The sequence below is a fragment of the Dromaius novaehollandiae genome, chromosome 9 (assembly GCF_036370855.1).
Source record: "Dromaius novaehollandiae isolate bDroNov1 chromosome 9, bDroNov1.hap1, whole genome shotgun sequence".
Taxonomy (NCBI): domain Eukaryota; kingdom Metazoa; phylum Chordata; class Aves; order Casuariiformes; family Dromaiidae; genus Dromaius; species Dromaius novaehollandiae.
The window spans coordinates 20,084,454-20,108,093 of record NC_088106.1 but is presented as its reverse complement, the minus strand read 5'-3'; the positions used below and the strand labels follow the sequence as shown (position 1 = coordinate 20,108,093).

At 42.7% G+C, this 23,640-nt stretch overlaps 1 protein-coding gene across 3 annotated transcripts in view; it reads right to left on the bottom strand.

Annotated features, from left to right (window-relative positions):
* SPHKAP (SPHK1 interactor, AKAP domain containing) overlaps positions 1-16,237 on the bottom strand; it is a 79,000-nt gene extending 62,763 nt beyond the window's left edge. For 2 of the 3 annotated variants that reach the window (XM_064516879.1, XM_064516881.1), the window contains exon 1: positions 16,116-16,237. In XM_064516879.1, the coding sequence (XP_064372949.1) occupies positions 16,116-16,177 (62 nt within the window). In that variant the 5' untranslated portion in view covers positions 16,178-16,237. Of the gene's footprint in view, positions 1-15,996; positions 16,048-16,115 lie in introns of those variants that run through there. The other variant, XM_064516880.1, reaches the window with a different exon arrangement.
* Between the last annotated feature and the right edge of the window lie 7,403 nt (positions 16,238-23,640).

Below are 23,640 nucleotides of genomic sequence, written 5' to 3'. Positions count from 1 at the left end.
GTACAGCAACGGGAAGCTGCAAGAAACTGCTGCAGAGATGCAGCCACGTCATCATCGAATGGCCACTCTGCACCTGTGCACTACACTCATTACTACTGCACGTGAAGAGCTTACGAGGAGCTCCAGTCTTCTCAGGATGTCTGAAGCAGATCGGAGTCTTTTCACTACCACAAGACAGAGCAAGCTATTGAACGCGTCGGGTCCTAATTCTCACCGTCGCTTGGCTCCCTTTTACCATGTGATGGAGAGTGCTCATGTGATTAAGATGTGCTTGTCCGATCAGAGATAGCTCTCTGATTTAGAGCTATCACAGGAGGCCATAGGCTTAACACAGCACCTCTGTTATAGAGTGGTTCATTTGGGGACTACAGATAGTACAGTGCTTACTAAAGGATGCAAATCTTCAGTAATATCTACTAAAAATGCTCTGGATCTTGTGGCAGAATATGACATGCACCTCCTCTTGGAAAAGTTTTTTCTTTGGTGACAAAGATATTAATTTACAATTCACCTTTTTAAACTGAAGCTGGAAACCCAGACCATGCTCCAGGGTGAGAAGTAGTATGCCATTTACAGGATAATATTTCCATTAATAGAAGAGTCTCTAGAGTTGCTTATTGGCCACCAGGTGCTGTCTTACTGATATGTGAATTATGACTGATACTTTTTTCCTACGTAGTTAAATGCTTTCATTCAAACGAGAATAAATTTCTTGGAAATTAGAGGACGGCAGCTATGAAGTTTATGGCACGGACTGTAACAAAAATACATCCTTTATTACAGACCAAAATGCAAAACAATAGCTTCTATTTTCCTACATTAAATGATTCGAAAATACTGACCTTGGTGACTCAAGACTTAATCAAAAGAACACAGCTGCTCCTAAAAATAATTATCTTTGCAGATGTGGCAGATGGTGCTACATCAACTAAGAAGAGGTAATTTAAAGAATTCCCCAGGTTATCACTAAAGAAAATTAATCTTGTGAAACAATATCAGAAACTTCAATTTCCTACCATCTTAAACAAGCATAACCAGCTTCCAAAAACTTGCTGTTCAGTAATTGTTTCTAAGGAGCAAGTTCAATAAATAAGTGACCATTATATGTATTTTTCGAACTAATCCCATTATAGCCTACTGCTTTTCATCTTTTCATTATGATCCCTAATTGCAGCATTTTGAACATACATAAGATAGTGATCCATGAAAAAGCTGGTCTTGATGAAGTAAGCAAACTGAACAAACACAATGAGTTTTCTCAGTGCAATTAACCTTATGTCGGCTACATTTTGAATATTTTGCTAATATTTGTACTGAACACCACCACCAACAAAAAGATATAAAACTAAGTTTGAAATAGAATTACATGACAAGTGAAAGCATTGCAAGGTTCTTCAGCATGTTCTTACCTTTACACTCACAAATAAGCCCAAAAGCTACTTACAAGCTCTAAGGAAGGCAGCTGGCTGAATCCAGACCCTAAGCAAGCAGCACTTTTGAAGTGCATACAGCATTCAAACATCATCCCTTAACTTCAAAGACCAAAGCCTTTTTGAAGTGAACAGACTAGTCAAATTCTTCCTTGTGCTACCTTTCAAATTTTGCAGTTTTAAAATTTATCTTTGCATGTAAACAGGTCAACAGAGTCACTAGCAGTAAAATCTTTAGATATAACATTGTCAAAGTTACTATTTTAATGCACAGAATTGGTTTTGATTCAGTCTGAACCATGTGTATACTTCAATCAGAGCACAGATGGTTATTCACACAGACGCTCTATAAATACCTCAAACAAATGTCTTTCTGATTTTGTTATGGATTTGGAACCCATGTGCAGAATACAATCACTGGCAATATCAGGGTCTGATCTTGTAAGTGTTCATAGACTTGTTTCAGTCTCCCTTGGCTGCTACTGACTTTACCAGCAACTGAAAATCCCGAATGCTTCCCCTCATCATCATATCTGATTGTCTATACAGTCTAACAGGTACAGGGTTGCTAGTTTTTACAGATGAATGCACTAAAAGAGTAGAAGTTTGAGTGCTTTATACTCAGATTGCTCATTTCACCATGTCTTCTATGTACTTTTGATTCGCATTTCATTTTTATCAGTGATACAGCTGCAAAAATGACCAGTCTTCTGCTACATGCTAACGAAAAACAAGAGCAGAGAAAAAGCAAACTATTCTATAGGGAATTAGATAATAAAAAAAGCCTTCTCTTTCCATGTTCACAGAGCCCTGAATGCCCTTCATCCTATTCCAAATTAAAGAAAGTAAACAAATCTGGAAGCCTCAGCCAGCATTAGCAAAGCTCAGCCTTGTTTCCAAACATGAATTAAAAATACTATAAAAGGACAAGTTTTACTGAAGAATAAGTGTAAAAAAATGAACAAAATTTTATATGATATACTTAAATTATTCCTTCCTCTCTTTATTTGATTGACTCCTTAAGAGAAGGATACCAATGTTTTATCTGTAAGTCTGACTTAAACTTCTTCACATTTAATAGCTACAGCAGAGTAAACTCAGATTAAACAAGACAAGTATCAAAGAGTTGACAATCAGAAGCTGAATGACAAGTGATTGAGGATTTTGACTTTTTTTTTTGATGGTATAGCTGCATTTCAGTAGTTTACTGACAGAGAGCTGGCCCACAAAAACTGGGCCTTAGCAAACAGCTGAAATGCATCTTACCTTTCTCCCATCTGTTGCTGGATTTACCATGACTTTAGAGGAAAAAAAAGGTGAAACCTGGAAGGACCTCTGTTATGCTGGTAGAAGAACACCTGCTTGCTAGGAAAACCTTCAAAAAAGGACAGGCTTGTACCATATTCAAAAGAGACTACAAAAAAGCATATGAGGATCCATGAGATTTCTTTTGGGGTCAGGGATCAGGGACAGAACACATAAGGCAAATGAAGGAAAATGCCTAGGATAACATATAAGATGGTATTGGTAATGATCTTTTTTTGACGGGTTCTTGATTTGGATGACTTTTTAGAAGGTATAAAAAGAAGCTCTGGAGACCAGCCAAGGTCTGATAATGAATAAAACTGATTGAACCTGGGAAAGATTAAGGAACAGACCTTCTTCAGGGAGAGTTCAGAGAGGGCTGAAGGACTGCTCCTGATGCATATGGACAGAAAAACAGCTGAGACTGTTTTTCTACCCTAAAAGCAAGGACACCATATTCAGCACGGCAGTGCCAGCAAGATGGGAAGCTAAGGCATAACTGAGGGTTTAACTTCAGGAAAGGTAAGAAATCTTGATAAAGGAAGGATTCTTCAAACTATTTAACCTGTATGTATTTAACTTAAGTGGGCAGTGCTAATCAGGAAGATGATTTGAGAAAGATAAAGCTTTAGTCCACTATATCCAGGCACAGATACCACAGAATACGGCAGTTTCACTTCCTCTGCAGCAAGGCAATAGGCCTGCTACTTTTTAAGCCTAGTGAGTCAGAAAGCAGCAATATGAAATCAGAAATACTCCTCAAAATATGTCCCACAAATATTCCTTATTCACTTCGTATATGTAGGTATACTGCACAATAGCACTTGTCCTTTTGCTGTAGGAAGAAAGCCTGAAGGACACAGAGGAAACACCCATTCTTCCTCTCAAACGGGAACGTTCATGACTGTGTGACACACTTTGATGGCAATGCCTCTTCTTTGGGAAAGGAATACAGCTTATGTTAGTGCAGCACAGTGTGATTTACAAGTGTGTGACACATCATCCGATCTTACTACCTTTAAAGATAATTGAAAAAAATGTTGGGAAACAGCTGGAATCTGGTGAAACTTAGTCCAAATTAAAAACATTACAAATGCGCCTGCAGCTCCCACAGATTTCAATTAGAATTGGAAATTCTCAGCATTTTCAAGATGAAGTCAAAGATGTTGCAAATTAGACCATAAACCACTAGTGATTTTTTAAAAGTCTGGTTTAAATGCTGCTTGCAGTTAAGAAAAAAACAGCATTCTCTGACTGCTTCTCTCTCTCTTTTGCTATCCACAAATTGTCAGGTGGGCATTTTAGGAAAACTAATGGAGAATGAGATAGGAGCAACTGATCTGATTTAATATGGGGGATGTTAATCTTGGCTTAATTAGTTTGTTAAATATTTTTGGCATCTCTTTTATATTGTATAGTCAAGCTTCACAGCTGAGCTTCTTAATCAGCTTTTGCTATATTGCCATGCATGGTGTTTCTGATTATGAGCATTAGAACGAGAGTCAAATACTGACAAAACAATCCTCAAAGTGCAACATGTGCAATAAAATACTTCACTATCTGACCTTTCTTTTCTTAAAAGGTACTGTCTACAGATGTCAGATCTACTCTATAAAAGCTTTTCATTAATTAAATTCAAGACAGATACCAAGTACTTCTGAAAGGAAGATAAATGTGACAAAGATGTGTAACTTCAAAGCAAATGAGTATGTCATGAATATTTGAACAGAAAATGCATGTACCTAATCAAAACTTTCTAGATGTTCTAGTGTTTCCCTTTTTAGATTGATTACAAATCAAATAGACTGTAAAAGTGTAAGGAAATGTAGTAGGTACTTAGTATTATGTGTGTGATAGGCAAGTGAATAATGCTTCCACGTTTTAAATGTGGCACTTCTGAAGTTCAGCAGACTTTCTGAAATTCTTTGCACCAGCTGTGCTAAGGAGTATTAAACCTGGTTTTGGAAACTTGACAGTAACAAAGCACAGACTTCTCCCCAAATATTTATGGGAGAAGCTTGTGAGCTTTCTACTGTCACAGTATCACTTTCAAGTACTTTAAAAATGATAAAAGAATTTATGGGGGAAAGCTGTTTGTGAACAGAGGCTGGTGATACTGGAAAAAATAATGTTTAAATGCAGAATCTGAATTAGGAATAGTTTGGTGTCTTGGAAAAACAAGAAAAGTTTGTGTATGAGTAGCCAACGGACCACAATGTCATGCTGCATAGTGTTCTTCACTACAAAATCACGAGACTGTAGAATGACTTCAGCATAGCGTATGTTTCTGAAAACTAAAAGAAATGACAATAAAAAAATTATTCCAAATACAGGAAGCTTCCCTAGACACCAATAAGCCACAGAACTAATCAGCAAAGCATGCCAATTTTTTTTTAGTATCTTTGAGACACACAAGATAATGACAGTTCAAGAAGAAAGAACAGGGAATCTGTGTGGCACACAACTCGCTGCGCTGGTGCTGTTCCAAGCCTTTTACAACGCGGGGGGAGCGCTACCACGGAGAAGGAACGTAATGCCTTCTGCTGCTCCGGCCGTCATCCCTCCTCCCACCAAAAGGCCATTCTGGTCCCTGTGGTTGTTCAAACCCATGATGCAGGTACAGTGTTAAGTGGAGTGGGTCAGACTATCCTCAACCTCAACATAACAGTAACTTGCAGATGTTTTGGCTTCTGCTTAGGTCTTTTGTTCTGGCAGAACAGATATTTTGGACCTACCTGCCTCAGTTCCTCCCTTCCACCCTCCCCAGAGAAGCAGGACTTGGCTTCTGTGAACAAAGCAGGAAGCTTTGGTGGATGTCTTTCCATGGAGAGTATACTCTTCTTCCTCAACTTTCAGAAACAGCTATTAGCCAATTATTAAATCATTTCTATAGCTATAAAAATGAAGACAATTCATAGTCTACTATGTCATCCATTTCCTTGGATAGGAAGCTTCTTCAATACATCTATATATTCAAAAATCAACTAGTCGAAGCTACTCTGTGAAGCTGTGATGTTGATCCCTACTAAAGTAAACTCATTTCTGATAAATATTTTACTTTAATGGTGTCTAAAGTATTTTCAAAAGTATCTGTCTACTAAGCGTACTCATTCTTCAACACCATTCTCATTTCCAGCCCTTAATACAGAAAGTCAAACTGCTTTGGACTCCTGCTAAAATTTTCAAAATTTTTTTTAGGATTATAATAGCGTTCATTAACAAATACATTTTTTGCCTTAACTAATGATTCCAGGAAAGTAAAAGATTAGTCTGCAAATAAGTGTCTTCATCTAAAATATTCTCAGAAGTTTCATACTCTTTTTAATCTGATATTGTTTCTATGACCACCTGCAGTTATGTTCGTAAACTATCTAGTTAAAATGTCAGGGTACATTCTGAAATTATTTTAATGCCAAAGAATACATTCTGTCACTGCTTATTCACAACAAATCTTATTTTAACATAATTTACATGGCTGAAACATTCCTAACAATTCTGTTTTCCTACTAATATCTCACTGGAACACAAATCATATCAATTTTGATGCTAATTAATCGGTCAATAAACAGCAATCTGTGATAACTTATAGGAAACAAAGCCTCAAAACTGACTTGTTTAAAAGTGTGCTTTTTTAAAAAAAAAAAGCAAAAAAAAAAAAACCCGCTAACATTATCAGAGATGTGAACAAAATGAAGCTGCCTCCCTGATTATCTCTGCTGCTAATGTGATAAAACATGCTTTTGTACATTTCCATTTAGATATTACCAACCCTGTCTGTGGTTTAGCTTGCTTGAATCTGTGAAACTTCTTTTCCATGGGCTGTCATGTGTTTAACAGAACTGAACAGTAGAGCTGAAGGCAACATTCTCAGCTTTTTGCACTCTTATACCAGCATAAAGAAAGCATGGGATTTCACTCTGAGAAATTATGCTTTATTTTTTTCTTCCTTTTCTTGGCAAGATTAATCTTTCTCTTTTCTACCCACTAAAACCTGCTGGCTTTCAATGTGTATGGAACATTATCCCTGAAAGCCTAAAGATGAATCAGATCACTGAGTTATTAATTTTAAATAATCTAAATTTTTTTCCCTTGGTGGCATGGTGTTGATTAGCTGCAGAGCTTCTTCAGCCACTGCTCTGCGGTGAACTGTAGATTAACTATGAAACTGTTCTGGTGACTGGGCTTGAAACGCTTGACCTGTCCTCTCTAGGATCAAGCAGGGCTATCTATGCCACTCACTGAGCTCAGGATATGCCCTCAGATATCCTTATCATAACCCGTGGTGGAATTAGGTGGGTACTTGCTAAACTAGTATTCTTGCCTAATGCAAATATATGGACAAGATTCTGTGTAGATATGGATTTTCTTAGTTATCCTTCAGAAATCAAGAGCGGTTCTGGTTGCAGAGAATCTGAGAGAGACTAAATTGCTCTTTGATGCCACCTCTTCTTTTTTCTGCCTGGTCCTTGAAGATAGGAGGAGAAGTGTTTCTATTAGAAAGACTTTTTTTAGTTCAGATAGAGACAAGCTCACTTGTGCCATACTCTATGAATGACCCTACAATAACCTCAGTGAAGCTGACTGTAGTTGGGTCATACATGATGAACAGAAAGGGTATCTAAATCTGGCATCTGCAGCACAACACTTCAGCTTCTCAAGGCTTCTTTTTTTAGAATAAAGTAAAACGGCAGTGTGAAATTTTTGTATTTTGTAATGCAACCTAAAATGCCGAGTGGCCATAACTCATGGTACAAAGTGAACGGTAGATGCTCATTGTCTCTGGAGCAGGGATGTGATCCTACCTCAGCAGAGCCCAGCAGCAGCCATGCTCTTCCCATTAACTTCAGTAAGAGCAGAGGCAGGCTCCTGTCTCAGCTTTAAGTGTGTTTATGTTCTACTCTGTTCAACAGTGCAAAGTCTAAGTGTCTAAGTCCTTTTGATTCTAAGGAATAAAGAAAGAGGTATGTGGTTAAACCCAGGTTTTGCAAAATTACTATTGCTTCATTACTGGGAGATCACTGTAAGGACTTCAGCTGAAGAAAGATACCCTGTAATATAAAGGTCCTGTTGTGCGTAATCAAAGTAATCCACACCAAAGTAAAGCTGGTCCTATGGCCTCAATTTTCTTTTTTTTTCTTTTTCTTTCTTTTTTTTTTTTTTTAAGATTACTGGATTGGATTATTTGTTTTTCACTCCGTTGTTTTCAGTAGTTACTCAATAATTTTGCTACGTGTGATACCTTGAAAGCCACACCTTCTAAATCAGAAAATCTATTCAGCAAGTATGTACTTGCCTGTCAATTAGTTTTATTGGTATGCAATAAAAATTTGCTACTGGTGGCAGAACCCAAAGACAGACATCTGTATTATACTCAGATGCACTGTTCCATAACGTACACTATTGACTTCCATAATCTGAGAAACATGGCTGCACTTTAAGAAGTATCAGGACTTTGCATTTGGTAACTACACTGCTAATTATATCATGCAAACCACTGTCAGAGTTCAAATATGCTACTTACATTTAAGACTGTGAATAAATGGCCATTGGTTTTCACTGGATTTGTGGCTTGTATTATGCACAGGATTGAATTTATTGGCACGTACATTGCGAAGCCAAGATCACGTGAGCATTTAACTAAGGTCCTTAATAGGCACGCCATCACTTTTGTATTTTTATACATTCCAGAAACAATTATTTTTCTTCTAGCTGAGGGGAGGGTCTCATTCCAGAATTTGTGTGAAAATGATATGGACTCATTCAGTATGCAAATCTTTTCCTTTTAAAAATAAATGAGCTTTCATTTTTAATGGATGTCTACAATGGTAATACACATCAGCACTGACAAGGAAGAAATTGCCCCGACAGCATAAAAGCAAAATAATCTATAAGCATGTTGTTGGACTGTTACCCTGCTGATCTAGTCTCTTCACTTTTCAAACTGAAATAGCATAGACAGTTATAAATTAATCTTGGGGGGAAAAGGATTCGGACCCAATTTAAACAGTTTTCCAAACTAAGAGGTACTTTTTCATTTTCCCTTTAACGTTCTGGAGAGCTACTGCATGTCACGAGCAGTTCCACTTCTCATGGAAGAACAGTGCGACTGGCTTATGAAATCCTCAGTAATATTTACAACTATGCAATCTCACAAATACTAGGTTTTCAGTGCGGAAACAAAGTACAAGTCCAGTCCTGTGGGACAACTTAAGTAAATTGAGCTTTCACTGGAACGAAACTACAGTATGCAAAACCGTGGGATCACCGCACACACAAGCACTGCCAGCCCGTGGCCGCTGGACGCGCGGCCCTGCACAGCAGCCCTGGCGCGGGGCTGGAGAGCTGCCCTCAGCCTTCTGAGCTTGCCCGGCGCGGTCACTCCAGCACCAAAATCCACCTCCAGGTAGCAAAACTGGTTACCTAACTGGTTACTTAGTTACCACTAAATAACTAACTCCATATCCTACCATAACTAATATCCTACCACACGGGGGGCTACCCTATTTTGGGGAAAATCAGTCACCTAAGTTACACCATCATTCAAGTCTAGGCATCCTAAATTCTGCGTATCTTTCCGAGCAAGACATCTTACCTGTAATACAAAGATGCCTTAGTTCGATGAATTCCAGTTTTTCAGCAATTCATATTTTAAAACAAACTGTTCCAGGAAACAAATAATTCTTGTAACACTGGGAAGCTGGGTATCACAAGTGCATGGGATCAGCTCAGGATAGGGCACAGAGGGTAAATCCCAGCCTTAAATGGGACCATTTAGGGCTTATACAGGACTCTCATTGATGACCGGTTTTGAATTTCACCAGCTGGGAACTACGCACTGCAGCACCAGGTTCTGTGTTAATTTTATTTTAATTCCTTTTTATCTCAGCTAAAAATGAAATTGTATCAAGATTTAGAAAGGAATCTTTCTTAGAGAGCAGGCAAGAAGAATTTATTAGATGTACAGTAAATTCACAACCTGGGGAAAACATAGCTTTAACAAAAAACACTGACCCCTTCACATGTCATGGGTATTGGCAGGAACCAGATATTTAATAATAATCAGTTAAATCTTGAAGTGAAAAAAAATTAATGAGGGATGCTAGAGAGACCAACAAAAAAAATCCACGGTCAACAGGACTAAGCAAAGTCCTAGAAAAGGAGGTTTAAAATTTAGGCTTGGAACCAAGTAAGTCCTAGCAATTGCAGTATTAATCTGCATGTGTTAAATCTGTACTAGTTGTTTAAAAAAAGACAGAAATAGCCAGTATAAACTTCTCCATCTGTTCTCCGCGGAGCAGAAGGAAGGGAAGGTGTACCGCACAGGCAGCCTGAAGCACTACCTGCTCCGCTGACAAGCACGGAGGAGGTAAATTCTGGAAAAAAGTTTCAGGCAAAAAGCTCCCCACGTATGTGCGGCGTTTCCAAGCGCACGGCCCTACCAGGGCCCTGGAGAGCGCGACCCAGCGCCAGCCCCGTCCTGCACCAGCACAGGAGGAGGAGAAGCCCCTGCTGCCTTTGAGGCAGCGAGCTGGTGATCTGATGTTTTGATGGGGGAGACGGTGCTTAATTCCTTTCTCTTTTTCTGAGAGAAACCTGAAACTGCCTTTTGCATCTCTGGGTGAACCCTCAGAAACACCTGGCTATCAGGGCTCAGGCTCCTGATGCTGAAGCTGTTTCCCTGATGTTAAATAATTAAGTGTTAATTGGCTCTGAGAGACAGAGCTGCTGCACTCCAGTCTGAGCTCGAGAGAAGGTTTAATATGGAACAGACTAATTGGGGGGGACCACTGCCTGGGTCGCTGTGGTCCCCGCTGGTACCCCCACCCCCAGACCGAGCTCTCTGAGCCTCTCCTACCAGCCCGTCCCTGGCTCCTCAGCACCGCTAGCAAACCAGACAGTGTGCGGGGGACTTAGGGCTCTGCCTTGGGGCTGCTCAGGCGCCAGCTCCGCAGAGGGTGCTCTAAGTCACTGCTTGGGGGCCCGAGTAGCTGAGGAGTGACGGCCGCATCGGGGAGCGACCCGCTGCAGCTTCAGCGCTCGGGCTCCCTATCTGCAGTGCAGGGAGAGGCTCCCGCTAGCCTAACTGCCTCCCTCCAAGCCAGACGCCACCGCAGAGTCAGCAGTCCACCCAGGGCTGAGGGACGGAACAACGAAGCCTTGCTGAGCTAAGAAGCGTGCGTACAGCGATCACTGGGAAGAGCTCGTGGCCAAAATCATGCACAAAGAGAACAGCACGGGCACAAATTAGGGACACATATCAAACCGTCACCGGTATGTGTTACAGCTTCTCAAACCTGTCCTCGTGGAAGGACATTTGAAGGAGGAGAGGACTGAACGACGAGGAAGCAGGGCTGATACCGACGGGCAGCCCTGCAAATGGAGTGAGCGACAGTGTCACGGGCGCTGCGCCAGAATGGGGAGAGGTGACGGATGGAGCCAAGTGAGAGCCGAGAGAGGACAGTAATGGATGCTTCGAGGAACAGAGGTGTGAAGTTCGTGTGGGAGGCTACGGGAGTGTGGATTACAGAGTTCAAAACCGATATGAAATTGGTAGAATAAAAGAAGCATAGATGTAAGTCTGGAAATAAGCAATATGTTTTTGTCGCTATAGTGTTAGTGAAACAAAACACAGAAATTATATAGTTCATTTCTTCACTACTCTGCAACTCTCCCTCCTCCTGTCACCCCCAGCCTTGCTCCTCAAGGGATCAGATGCCTCATCCACAGACCTATGACTTCTGACATTTTCAGTTCCTTCTCTTTTTAGCCGAACTTTTTCTCCCCGACCTCACCGAAGAAAAAGATATCCCTGAGATTGTTGCCTGTGTTTGACAACACAGGTTAGACAGGGTAATGAACTGTTAAAAGAAATTCTCAGTGAAAATAGGAGGCAGCACGTCATTTCGAGAACTCCCACCACTGCCAATCAAACTGACGATGCAAGCTGACACTGAAAGAAGGCAGTGAATCTCCAAAATGACCAAAGCGTAGTCAATGTATTTTCTGGCCACTGCACTCAAAGCATCTGGTAAATTTGTCTGGCTAATTTGCAAATGAAAAGCATTTCCAGCAAGAATTTAACCTAACTGATAGGGCTGCTGTACTAGTTCTGCACTTGTGAGAAAAACAAAATCTCCTCTTTATATGTGACACCAGCTACTGCTCCAATGCATGCAATTATCTTGCTAATGAGAGCTCCAACACTACGCTCTTGTTCAGTGGATTTCCTCATTTGCCCTTTTATTTAAATATGACTTGTAATACATGTGTTCCTCTTTTACTCACAGAGGAAGAAAAATATGGAGAATGGATCTGTAAGCTATGCAGTCAGTCTCACCAAATACAACCCATCACCTCCCGCGCAGCTCAGTCGGTGCCTACTTCATTCCACTCAGCCCTGACAATGGTTTAAAATAATTTGCTAATACTGATTGCTTTGGTTTTATGCATTGTTGTTCTGTATTATTTCATTCTTTAATGATTCCTCCAAAGAAACTGTCAGATCCAGCTTAGTCCCTTGACTGTTAAACATCATAATTTGTGGTCACTGACTGCAACTTTTTCTCCTTAAAGGATTAAAGTTTTATTTCACTCATTCCTAAAACCATCTTTCCCTGTTGTAGCGCAAAGTCACCAAATCTGTTCTCTCTCCTATATAAGAACTGGGCTGCTTTGCTGGACCATAAGAGCAGCTGTCAGCTGAAACCTGTGACACTAATGCTACTGTGTAAGTTAACAACGGAAAAGAGTCCGGGCCGTACGACTACTGTCTGCAGGAAGTGCCTGATACAACCCTAGCTTTTGGATCTATTCTTGGCTTTGAATATCATAACTTATTTCTTTGCATCTGTGGTCAGGCCTACCATATTCATCAAATGCAAAAAGAACCTGGTTTCCTACAGGGACCTACGAAGCCAGAACGGCTTTTCTTACCCATTCTCTGTGCACTATGTGCTGAACTGCTCTGTAGTGCCAAGTATTACTGAGATACAGCAAAGATATTTTGTGTTGGTGATATAAAACTCTTTGCAGTACGTGGAGAGTGAGTTTCTAAGAAACAGCAGTCATTCTTTCTACTTGTCTTTTCACTCACAGGTTTAAAACCTACTACTTCTCATCTCTGCTAGGTGGAGATGCATTTTAATTCTTTTGAATTACTGTTCAGTCTAATGTCGCTGCTAAGCCTCAACTGAAGAACACCATTATTATTCATCCCTTTCTTTCCAGTTTTCACACAAAGCGTGTGTTAAAAGCATGTGCCAATCCAAAAGACAAGTGCTTGAAGACTCTTGTTTCTTCATCAGCTAAGAAGACTTTCAGATATACAGGCTTGGCCAAAACTTACGTATGTCTCAGTTTTATGAGAGGCTTGAGCAGATCAAAAACTGCAGTTTTACCAAAAGGGGTGGTTGTTATCTCCTTAATCTACTGTGAATGAAAGAGCATCCCAAATAGTCACTAGCTTACACAGGGGACAGACACACAGAAGTTCCTGGCTGATACACAGAAAATTCAAGTACGCTTCTCTCGCCTCTCACCCAAAGAGGCAAAGTGGGAGCTGGAATGTTTAAAGCCTTAATGAGGTTTTGTTTGCCATGAAGACCAGAGTTACAGATCAGAGTTCCAGGTTCCCAACTGTGATGTGTACCAAAAATGTTCGTTAGCCCCTTCAAAATACTGGACAGAAAAAGTGTCAGCTACTGCCAAGAAAGTAGTTTATCATGAGATGCCTCAAAGGCCAGTCGCCTGCTCTGCTGTGGTCCACAGCAGCTGCAGGCGTCTGGACACACGGCTCACGCTTTTAGCTTGAGATATGGAAGCAAGGAAATGCCTTGAGCAGGAAGTCAATATGCACCCCAGGTTTACGCTGAGCTCAGGCAACACTCATAGTTTTGGGAGATACAAGTGGGTGACAGGAGAGCGGGCAAGGTAGGCAGAGCTTGGGTCTTGGTTCGGGAAGCTGGGTGTATGCAGGTAGGTTCAGGTGTGAACAGCCACAGAAATGGGCCCAGCCCCAGACTGATTCTGCAGGGAAGGTATTTGCCTTATGACAGTTCAGCAGTGGAGACTTCTTTCTTTGGGAGGGTCTGCAAAGCTAACTCCCAACTGCTGACGGTCATTGCTCTTGCTTCTCTGCAGCTGCTCTCACAAGTTCCCAGCTAAAGCTGCCTAGATATTGTATGGTGGGCACAACGAGCAGAAGGTGAATGAGGACAAGCTATCAGTGCCACTGCCTGTTCACAGCTGTGCTTTTTCCCCCAAGTTTTCCTGGAGAAGACAAGAGTGGACTGAATGAATGGCTCACTGTTCTAGCCACCACCCTCTTTCCTGGGATCCTTTAACCCCTATTCACAGACAAAAAGTGATGAGGCTTATGTAGCTGTACAGCAAAGAAAGGGTTACCCTGATTAACTAATAATGAGCAGCTGTGAACATATCAGCTGCAGGAGATAAAAGGGCTGAAAAAGATGACTGTAGCTCCTGGAGCAGGGATGGCTGACTTGCTCAAGCTTCAGGAAGAAAATCTCTTGCTCTTCAGGGGGAAAAAAGAGGTATGTCACTCACAGCAGAGTGCACGCTACGCCTTAGCCTCGACAACAAAAAGAGACCTATGTTTTCCCGGTAACAAACCTAGCTGGCGTGAAGAGCTGACCACATGGCAGAGCTCTAGAGCAAGGTAGGACTGGCTTCTCGAGATGTTTCCTATAGCGATGAAAATCCCAGCAACAATCGCGTGGCGTTGGAAGACAGGTGTATCCATGTGAGAATGCAAGTGTTTAACCAGGGAAGTGAGACTGTAGGCAAGGACAGCAGCAGCCTGTCTAACTTATTTTAAGACCATCTTTTTTGGAAGATCTGTCTTAACTTGACCCAAGGTGCTGGGGGGGTCAAGACTACATTTTTACCCAATTTTCCTTGTAGTGTATGAAATATAGGATGTCAGACTACATAATCTAAACACTTCTCTGGCTTTAAACTCTGAATTGCTTTTTACTTTCAGACTGAGACTTCCCATAAAATACTACAGTCTGTAAAATCACCTCAGTGTATTCACTGTTTGAAAACTGCATATAAGGAAATGCAATTTTTTGTCTTAAAAGGAAAAACTAGATTCTCCTAATTTCATACTGAAATGCAAAGGGAGAAATCAGAATAGGCTATTTCTAGGTCAGGCAATTCAGATCAGAAAATAATAAAAATATTACTAAACTTTAGTTGGTAAGTAACTATTGATAGGAGACCCTCATCAGTCAGCCCTGAGGAGTCATTTTAAAGCTTTTTGTTTCCTTCATGTAAAGCAAAAGCAATTTGTTATGCAAGTAATTACTGCCCATTTAAATGCTGCCCCCCCCCCCCCCCACACACACACACACAGAGGTGAGTATTCTGGCTGCTCTGCCTCTTTCTTGAGGGGTTTCACTGCCTGCTGCCTTTTGGGCTGCATCCTCTCCAGATCTTGTGTGTCTCACTTCTAGCACCTGTCTCTTTGGGGCACGCAGCACTGGGAGCAAGCAAAACAAAACCAACTGTAATCACTTGTAACATATGCTCTTATCTCTGATAGTCGGTATTACACTTAAACGGTACAATTTGTATAATACTCCAGTCTGCCTGCTATCATGAAAATGCAATTTGCTCGTGATAGCTGAAGATTACTCTTAACCACATCTTGCATCTCCAGTGGGCTACTCTTATTTGTGCATCAGTTTCCTCCTCAAGGGAAGTTTTGCTCTAATCTGTCACTCATAAATGCTATAAATAAGTGTTTGGTGAAGCGTGGATAATAAAAGTAGAGCAATCTTTAGGCTTTCTTTCACTCTGAAAAAATCTGATTTAGGGGGCAGCGCAGCCCTGTAGAAGTGATTTAAGTAGCACATCCTAAAGGTTTTTCATGCAGAGCCAATTCGCTTACTGACTTTTTCAGATGCTACAGTACTAAAAATAGCTGTTAAGGCAACATCCGAAGACAGAGGACCGATGTAGTCGGTGGGGCAGCGCGCCCCGGCTCGGGGCAGGGGCGGGCGGGCGGGTCGGTCCCCTCCGGGCCGGCAGCGCGGCCGGGCGCCAGCGCGTCATGCCGGCGCCTTCCCGCGCCGCTCCGCGGAGGTGCCCGACGCCGCCACCGCGCAGGCTGCGCCCGCCCGAAGCGCCCGCGCGAACTGCGCGGCGCCCCCGGCCCCACCGCCCCGGCCCTTCCCTCCTTCCCCTTCCCCCCGGCCCGGGGCGAGCCCACGCGCGGGCGCCCGGCGCCCCTCCTCACCGGGCGGATGGCGGTCCGCGGGCGCGCGGCGGGCCGGCGCCGTTGCTGCCGAGGCGGGCGGCGGCGCAGCCCCGGGCGCGCTGGCGGCGGCGGCGCGCGGGGAGGGGCGCGAGCCCTACCTGGGAGCCGCGGGCGGGGGGCGGCCGGGCGCGGCGGCGGCGGTTGGGGGGCGGGCGGCCATGTCGGCGCGGCGGCGGCGGGACCCTCCGCCTCGGCGGTGTCGGGGCAGCGGGAGCGCTGCGGCGCGGCCCTGCCCTCCGCCTCGCCTCGCTCCGCCCCGGCCCGGCCCTGGCCCGCCCTCACAGCCCGCGCCGCCGGGCGCCTCCCGCGGCCGCCGCCCTCAGGGCTGCCCGGGGCCGGGGCCGGCGCCCGGGGGAGTTGGTGCCTTTGCGCCGGCCGGTGCTGCGGGGGCGGGGACGGGGACGCGGCCGCGAGGGGCCGGCGAGAAGGCGGCAAGCGGTGCCGGCTGCTTGGGCTGCGCCGTGAGTGTCACCCGGCCCGAAACGAGATCGGGTGGTTCAAGTGAGAGGGCGTCTGTGTGGGGTTTTTTTTGTTTTCTTAAAGAAAAACTTCCTAGGTGAGATTTAAAAAAAAAAAAAAAAAAAAACACACACACACAAAAAAACCTTAAGCGTTGTATTCTCACACGGGAGTCCAGAATTTAGAAAAGAGCCTACTTACATTAACTACAACCCATGTTGCCTTTTGGGTTTCTTAGACCGTTTTATGCAGCAGTGTTTCCCCCTCCCATCCCCGTTTTTTTAAGTTCGTTTTTGGCAGTGCGAAGTGTCTCGTCACTGGGCTTTGTCACGCTTGTGCGGCGACGTCCGAGGGTCCTCGCAGAGGAAAACATGGGGATCGGTGTCCGGCTATCAGATCTGGAGAGCGGAGACGCAAAGCGCCTGAGATGCAGGTGATGCCCAGCGCAGACATGACGTGTTTGCAAAGTCGGTGCCACAGAGCACCTGGCCCCTCCCAGCTTCAGAGGGCCTTTGGCCCCCGTGTGAAACCGCAGCCCGCAGACAACTGTCATCATCGTATAGCTGCCACGAAGATCCACCTTCTACTGATAAGTGTTTTCAGTACACGTGTGATCAGAGCCTCGGCTCTGCTGGGCCCGGGTGGGTGATGCGGAAATGGTGCTACTGCTGTATGTGTAGCAAGTGCTGTGCTCAAATGGAGGGATTCAATATCAAAACCATTGCAAGAGCTTACAAAAAAATATACAAATATTGCTGGAAACTTGATGGCGAAGGGTCAGCCTGCTCTTTAGTTGTTGCTGTGTTCAGAGATTTGCTGTGTGGGTTCGAAGCCAGAGAGGAAGGCAGGTGGCAAGGCCAGCTAAAGCCACGCTTTGACAAGTCTTTCTCTTTGGCAATAGAGATGCAGGGTATTCCTGCCCTTGGTCTGTGTCGTTCCTGTGTCTTGTCTGCACCTTACTGTCCTCTCAGATGGGACAGCATTATGAAGCCATGAAATTCAGCGTGTTTTGGAAGGGGCTGATGTGTGTGGAGGGAATTATTTTATATATTAAATTAGGTTTAGTTCTCTGTTCCAATTTACAGTGCAGAAATTTCTTAAACCAACTTTGTACCCGGAGGCATGTACCGTACTGCTCCCTAACCAACATTTTACTCCTTGTTAAGAAAGGCTAACTGAAGGGGTTGTTCTTGGTGACTTCTGCATAACCAGGAGTAGGTGGTTTCCTGTTATTTTTAAGTACCTGTTAAGACCCTGCACTAAGGCTGTGGATTCCCCTGGTGCTGTAGTGGTCATCTGTCCACCTGTGAAGTGACAAGTGAGGGCTGGCCAGGCTGATAGCTACATGATGGCTAAGAGTAAGTGGAAAACGAAGGAATGGGAAGCACTGTTTTTAAATAGAAAGTGGGGGAGCTGAGAAAGCCAGGAGACAAAGCAGCCTCGTAGGGGAGTACTTGAAACATGCTGGCTTAAAGCCAGCCGTCTAACAGCGTGCAGACCTGAGGGATTTACCAGGCCCACACCAGCACGGTGCTTGGTCTGAGAGAGGGGAAAGTCCTGAAATCCAGACCTGAAGAACTGGAGACCTTACCTGGTTAAATACAAACCCAGTTTAGTGCTGCAACTACGCTGCTGGCCTGGATGAAACACAGCACGTGAATATCCCCGCTCTGTGTAATATTTGGACATCAGCCCCCCCTTACTCCATCGCCACCCTGCCATACCTTTCCCGCATGCTTCCAGCGCTCCTTGTAGTCCTGCTCCTTCCTGCAAACAGGGTTTTCCTGTTGCCTTCCCTCATCCTGTGTTTCGTGGTTGCTCCGACTCCAGGTCTGCTGGATCCCTCAACTCGGTCTCTCTTCAGCTCTTCTCTAACGGTCACTGTTGTCCTACCCCTGTAGTCCCTAATACCTTCTGTTGACTGCCACTTTCATTTTATCCATCTTCTCTGAATTGTTTGTACATGACTCTGCATCGCATCTCCAGCTTTGTGTTTTAAGTGTCCTATTTTCTCTTCCTTGTCACAGCTCTCCCTTCCTGATAAATTCAGTCCTATTGCCACCTGGCTGCTAATCTTTCACACGATCTTCCTCGTTCAGTAGCTTGTCTTCTCCTCCCTCACTGTTCCTATCTTATCCTTTTCTTTCCTGTCAATGTTTAAGCTTTTTTCCTGCCCCAGATATTTACTGTTACCTTCAATTGAATCTATGCCTGACCCTCCATAGGTGTCTCTTAGGCTGCATTTAGGCTAGTAATTAGAGCTGATCAAGGCCTGTTCTCTGGTCCCATGGGCACGCAGCAGGGCATGGCTTGTGTCTAAGCTCGCTTTGTTTCCACAGCAGTGTGGCCTCAACTCGAGTGTTTTTTCTGAACAGAAAACATCCCAACAATTGAACAGTACACCTGATCATGGAGCTGTGCCTTGGCTGTGTTTACACATGCAGATATGGGAGGGGGAACTCCGGGACAGCAAAAGAGAGAATGAAAAGTTTTTCCCTCATTAGAGGTGGGGGATATTTCTTGCTCACTCTCCCTTGTACATTTAATCTTTGCTCCCTGCCGTGATATGGCTCTGAACCACCATTTTTCCATCACAGATGCTGCCACTCATCCTTCTCTTACTCCAGCAGATAGCACTGAGATTATGCCAGTACTGGTTCTTGCTTTGATTTTTATCACATCCTAGCAGCCAATTTGAAGCCCTCTGATTCTCATCCTCTAATTTGATTCCTTCTCTCTCTGCATTAGGCAGTTGTTTGTCATACTCTCTCCTGTCTGGCACCATCACCTTGCAAAAGCTCCGCTTCTTGTACAGACATGGGCTCCATCTCTGCATTGCCCAATCCTTGCTGCTGGGGTAATTCTGCTTTTCCTTCCAACTGCTCTTTTCATGGTTTCAGAGCCCCTCTTTGATCTAGCTATTCTCTCCTGATTTCCCCTCAATCTACCAGAAACTTTTCAAGTCGTTTCAGGTAGTTGGCTTTCCTTTTCTCTGAAAACCCACAGTCTTTACTTCTGAGGGAAATAGCCAGGTATGACTTTGTGGCATTGTTCTTATCTCTTGACTGTGTTGGTACGTAGCCTAAAAACCCTATTCTTTTTCCTGGAGCCTGATTTGACAGGACAAAACTGATTACTGTCACACATTGACTTATTTCAGAGCTGTCACTGGGAGTGTATTTTTCCCCCCAGCTCTTGGATAGAAATTGGCAATGGGAAGAGACTAATCTGGCATTTTAGTTAGCTCAGTCTGTCTTTTATATATCAGTCTAGGACAGTGTTACTGCGTTTGATAACAAAGTCATGGGCAGAGAATGTAAGCACCTTTGCAAGATACAGACTCTTGCAGCTTGCCTTCAGATTTTTTTCCAGTTTAGACTATTATGAAAATGTCCAAAGGGCTATTTAAAAATAACTCATCAGCCCTTCTGATGGGAAGATAGGCAGAGCAGAGTACACTGCTGCAGCATTGATAGTTTGAATGTGCAGAAGTTGAAATGGTAGTGCCCAACAGAGCTGCCTATCTCATGAAAAAATGTCAGTCACTCCTGAAGAGCCGGAGGGAGCCAAACTTGCACCGAAACTCAGGTTTGGCATTGACGTTTTGTTCACTTGCAGCAAAAAAAATCTCTGTGAAAAGTGGCCTTATGCATGACTTGGTTCTTCTCAGGAAACCTATCGAGATGGGGACCAGTCTATACTGTTTCTATAACTGGATTATATTTTCAGGAATAGATTAATTCTGTAGGCGTCTATGGAGAGCTGTTTTGCTTTTCATGTCCCTTTGCTTGTCATATGAGTTGCTTTATTACAGAAGTCTCCTAATTAGAAGAAGGACCTTGGAAAATTTAGCATGTGGTGCGTGTTTAGAAAAGTGGGTCTAGAAAGGGATCTAGAAAGCCCTCAACTTGGCATTTTCTGGACAGACATAGCATTTCCAGAACCAGAAATGACATTGTCACATCTGCAATATTGTGACCCTCATTTCCTCTCTCTTACATAATAAAAAAAATTTCATCCAGTTAGAACCATAGAGGCCTTTGGGCACTAGTGTGATACAAATAATATTTTTTGGTGCACCTCTATATACAGTCTGTGCATGTTTGCTGGGCAGTTGTGTAAGTGTGTGGACATAGATTACTGTCTTGATGGATGTGTAGCTACTTCTACAACTGCAGTAATCTCCTTTCCAAAAGAATTTGTAAAAGGGGTGCTACATCTTTTTTGTTATTTTGAAAAGTTCATTGATATAAAGATCATCCAACATTAAGGTTTATGTGGGCTATTGTCACTACATGTTCGCTTATTGCAGTGGATAGTACAGTTCACTGTTTTGCTATGTAGTTGATCGTCATGCATAATTTATTGCCTCGTGTTTGCAGATTATTGGTGAGGTTGCATAATTTCTGTTTATGCAGTTGCTCATTACACTGGTTGAGTTCTGATGCTGTAGGTAGGGATGTATCTTTTACCCAAATTATTGGGTCTGTTTTACTTGTAGAGTTACACTGGTTAAACTGCTTGCATTGAAGAAGATTCAGTTAGTTTTAATATTTTTTTGAATGAAGACGTTTGTGATAACTCTTTCTTTTTTACAGTTTTGGTGATCTCGTTACAAAATCTTGTTAGGTCAATTCAAGTCTTTTCATCTTTGTTGAGGTGGGTATCTGGGCCATAATTAATGCACCCTGCATTAACGAACCAGTGTAGGTGTCATAATGTGCTGCAACAGGTAAGTATCAGGAATGATTTTAGTTTGTATTGGGACAAATTAGTGGTCCATCTAGTTTACAGGCTTCTGAAGCTTTAGAGGAGACTGGTCTGACAAAGATAGCTAGTGGATTTAGTCAAAAGAGAACAATCAAATTGATTTTTGTCAGTTAGCTCCAGACTCTATTGCGTGGCTCCCAATTTAATTAATGCAGATCACTGCCATAGAGCAGGGGTGGTAGGTGTATTTATTTTTCATCTATATGCATAACTGCGACTACAAAGAGAATTTTTTCTAAAATAACTTCAAAATTTTTGAGTTAACTTACAAATTTAAATATTAAACCTACACATTTAGTCTCTCTCTCCTCCCCCCCCCCCTTTTTTTTAAACTCCCAAACCTACACTCTATTTTCAGCCTATATGCATTCCCAGAGAAGATGGGGGAAGAGAAGATTGAATTTAAATTCTGGAAGATAAATCAAGACTATTAAGCCATTCTCAGATTTAAAGTTCCTTTGGGGAAGATAGTTTGCTGTCAGGCATATTCCAATAAACTAGAGTGCTACTACACTGAGTGTTTCAGCTGATCTCAACTGTATTCTTCCATAGGGAAAGAAACTGTTGTTTACAGGAAACTCAAACTGAGCCATTTAGGTCCCGTTAGGTCAAAACCAATACACTCAATTTTATTCAGAATTGGACTGGAAGCTGATGATAATAAGGTGCTAGGCAAATGAGCCGTCATCTGTAGCATTAACTGAAATGTTCTAGGCATCTGAAGGTGATGATACTTACAGAGTAGACAGAAGGGAGACATTCACAAATATCCTCTGTGAGTTCATCTATGCTGTTCTGGTTTTTGGATACAGATGTAAAAACATTTTTGTCTTCCCCTGCTCTCTGACCCTCCAAAAGTAATGCTGCATGAGCTGTGACAGTGCACTGTGCAACCACTTTGTGCTCACTCTTGTCCCCTCCTGTGGCTCTAGAGGCAGTTCAAGGTACTGGTACTTCTTTATAAGACTGCGACTGTATGGGACAGCTTGATTGTGGGAATCCACAGAGAATTTTCAAATGCTCCTGAATAACTGCTCTGTGGGATGGCTTGGAAATTGGAGTCTTACTCCAAAATGGGATTCGGAATTCTGAGTCTTACTGAAAATCACTGGAATTCTTCAATTCTAAACTATTTTTGAAAGTTTTGTCTTGTTTCTATCTGCAGTCCTCCAAAACACTGTCTCCCTCAGGCTTTATATTTTTGACTGTTCTCTTGGGTGTCATTTTCAAATCATGGAAGGAGCTAGTTTTTAAATAGGATATGTTTTGTATTTCCCTAGAGAAGAGGTCAAGTCAGAAGACATGCTTTTCGGCAGGAGGCTTTCTCAGAGGCTTTTTCAAACCTCACAGCAGCTGTGAGTAAGAACTATCCACTCTTCTTCATGTGGACAGGCAAATAGAAAACAAGAAAAATCAGTAGGCAGCTGAAAAAGAAAATTTAAAGGACAATGCCAACGATAATGCAGAAAGAGTCTGATTTGAAGAAGTTGTCTGTGGTTGTAGCTATAGTGTTCTGTGCTTTTTAAGATGGTCACTGAGGCATTAAAATTACATGGGTGGTGAGAACATACAATTAAAAAGGGAAGAAAAATGGCTTACTTTTTTTGGGGTAGACTTTTCATGCAAGTATACATCAACTGCTGTGTGTTTATTTTCTGGGTACATTATATATTCATGAGATGCAATATGAGTAAGAAATTGCTCACGAAATCTGTTTGAATAAATAACAGAATATGCTGACAATGAAATGCAGGTGTATAAAAAGAGTGGGGCAGCTACTACCAAGAAAAAAAAATCTTTTTTGACTATATACTGTCCTTTGATCTCATTTTGGACATCTCTGCCTGAACTCTCAGGAGAATAACAAGAAGCTAGCTACCTTAATGCAAGCCAGAAGGACTTAAATAAACGTGAAAACATTGACCTTTCTTGGTTTCATGTACAGTTGTTTAAATAGCTGCAGGAGGGCATATTGTAAATTGAGTGCCTACAGTCACGTACAAAATCCTATGGAGCTGGAAACTTGTTTCAAAATGACTATGAAATCAATTTGCATCACCATAGTAGCTAATGGTATTTCCAGAATCATAAATACCAGTTGTTGAACTGAAATGCCTATTTCCACTGTAACAGGTACAGCTCAGCCACTGGTACGAAAGCCTCTCTGCCCAGCCCCTTTAATGTAGTTTAGGCCTATGCTATTTTATAACGAAATTAAAATAATGCGGTCCTTGTGCCAGTAGTCCTCAGCGTTTTCTCAGGTAGCTTATAACATTGCCAGTTATGAGATAACTTTCTGAGATGTCCATGAGAAACTAGGATTGCAGAAAGGCTGTAAAAGTTGCCTAAACTTGAAATAGCCGAAACTGAATGAAAACCTGTTTGTAGGCCAAC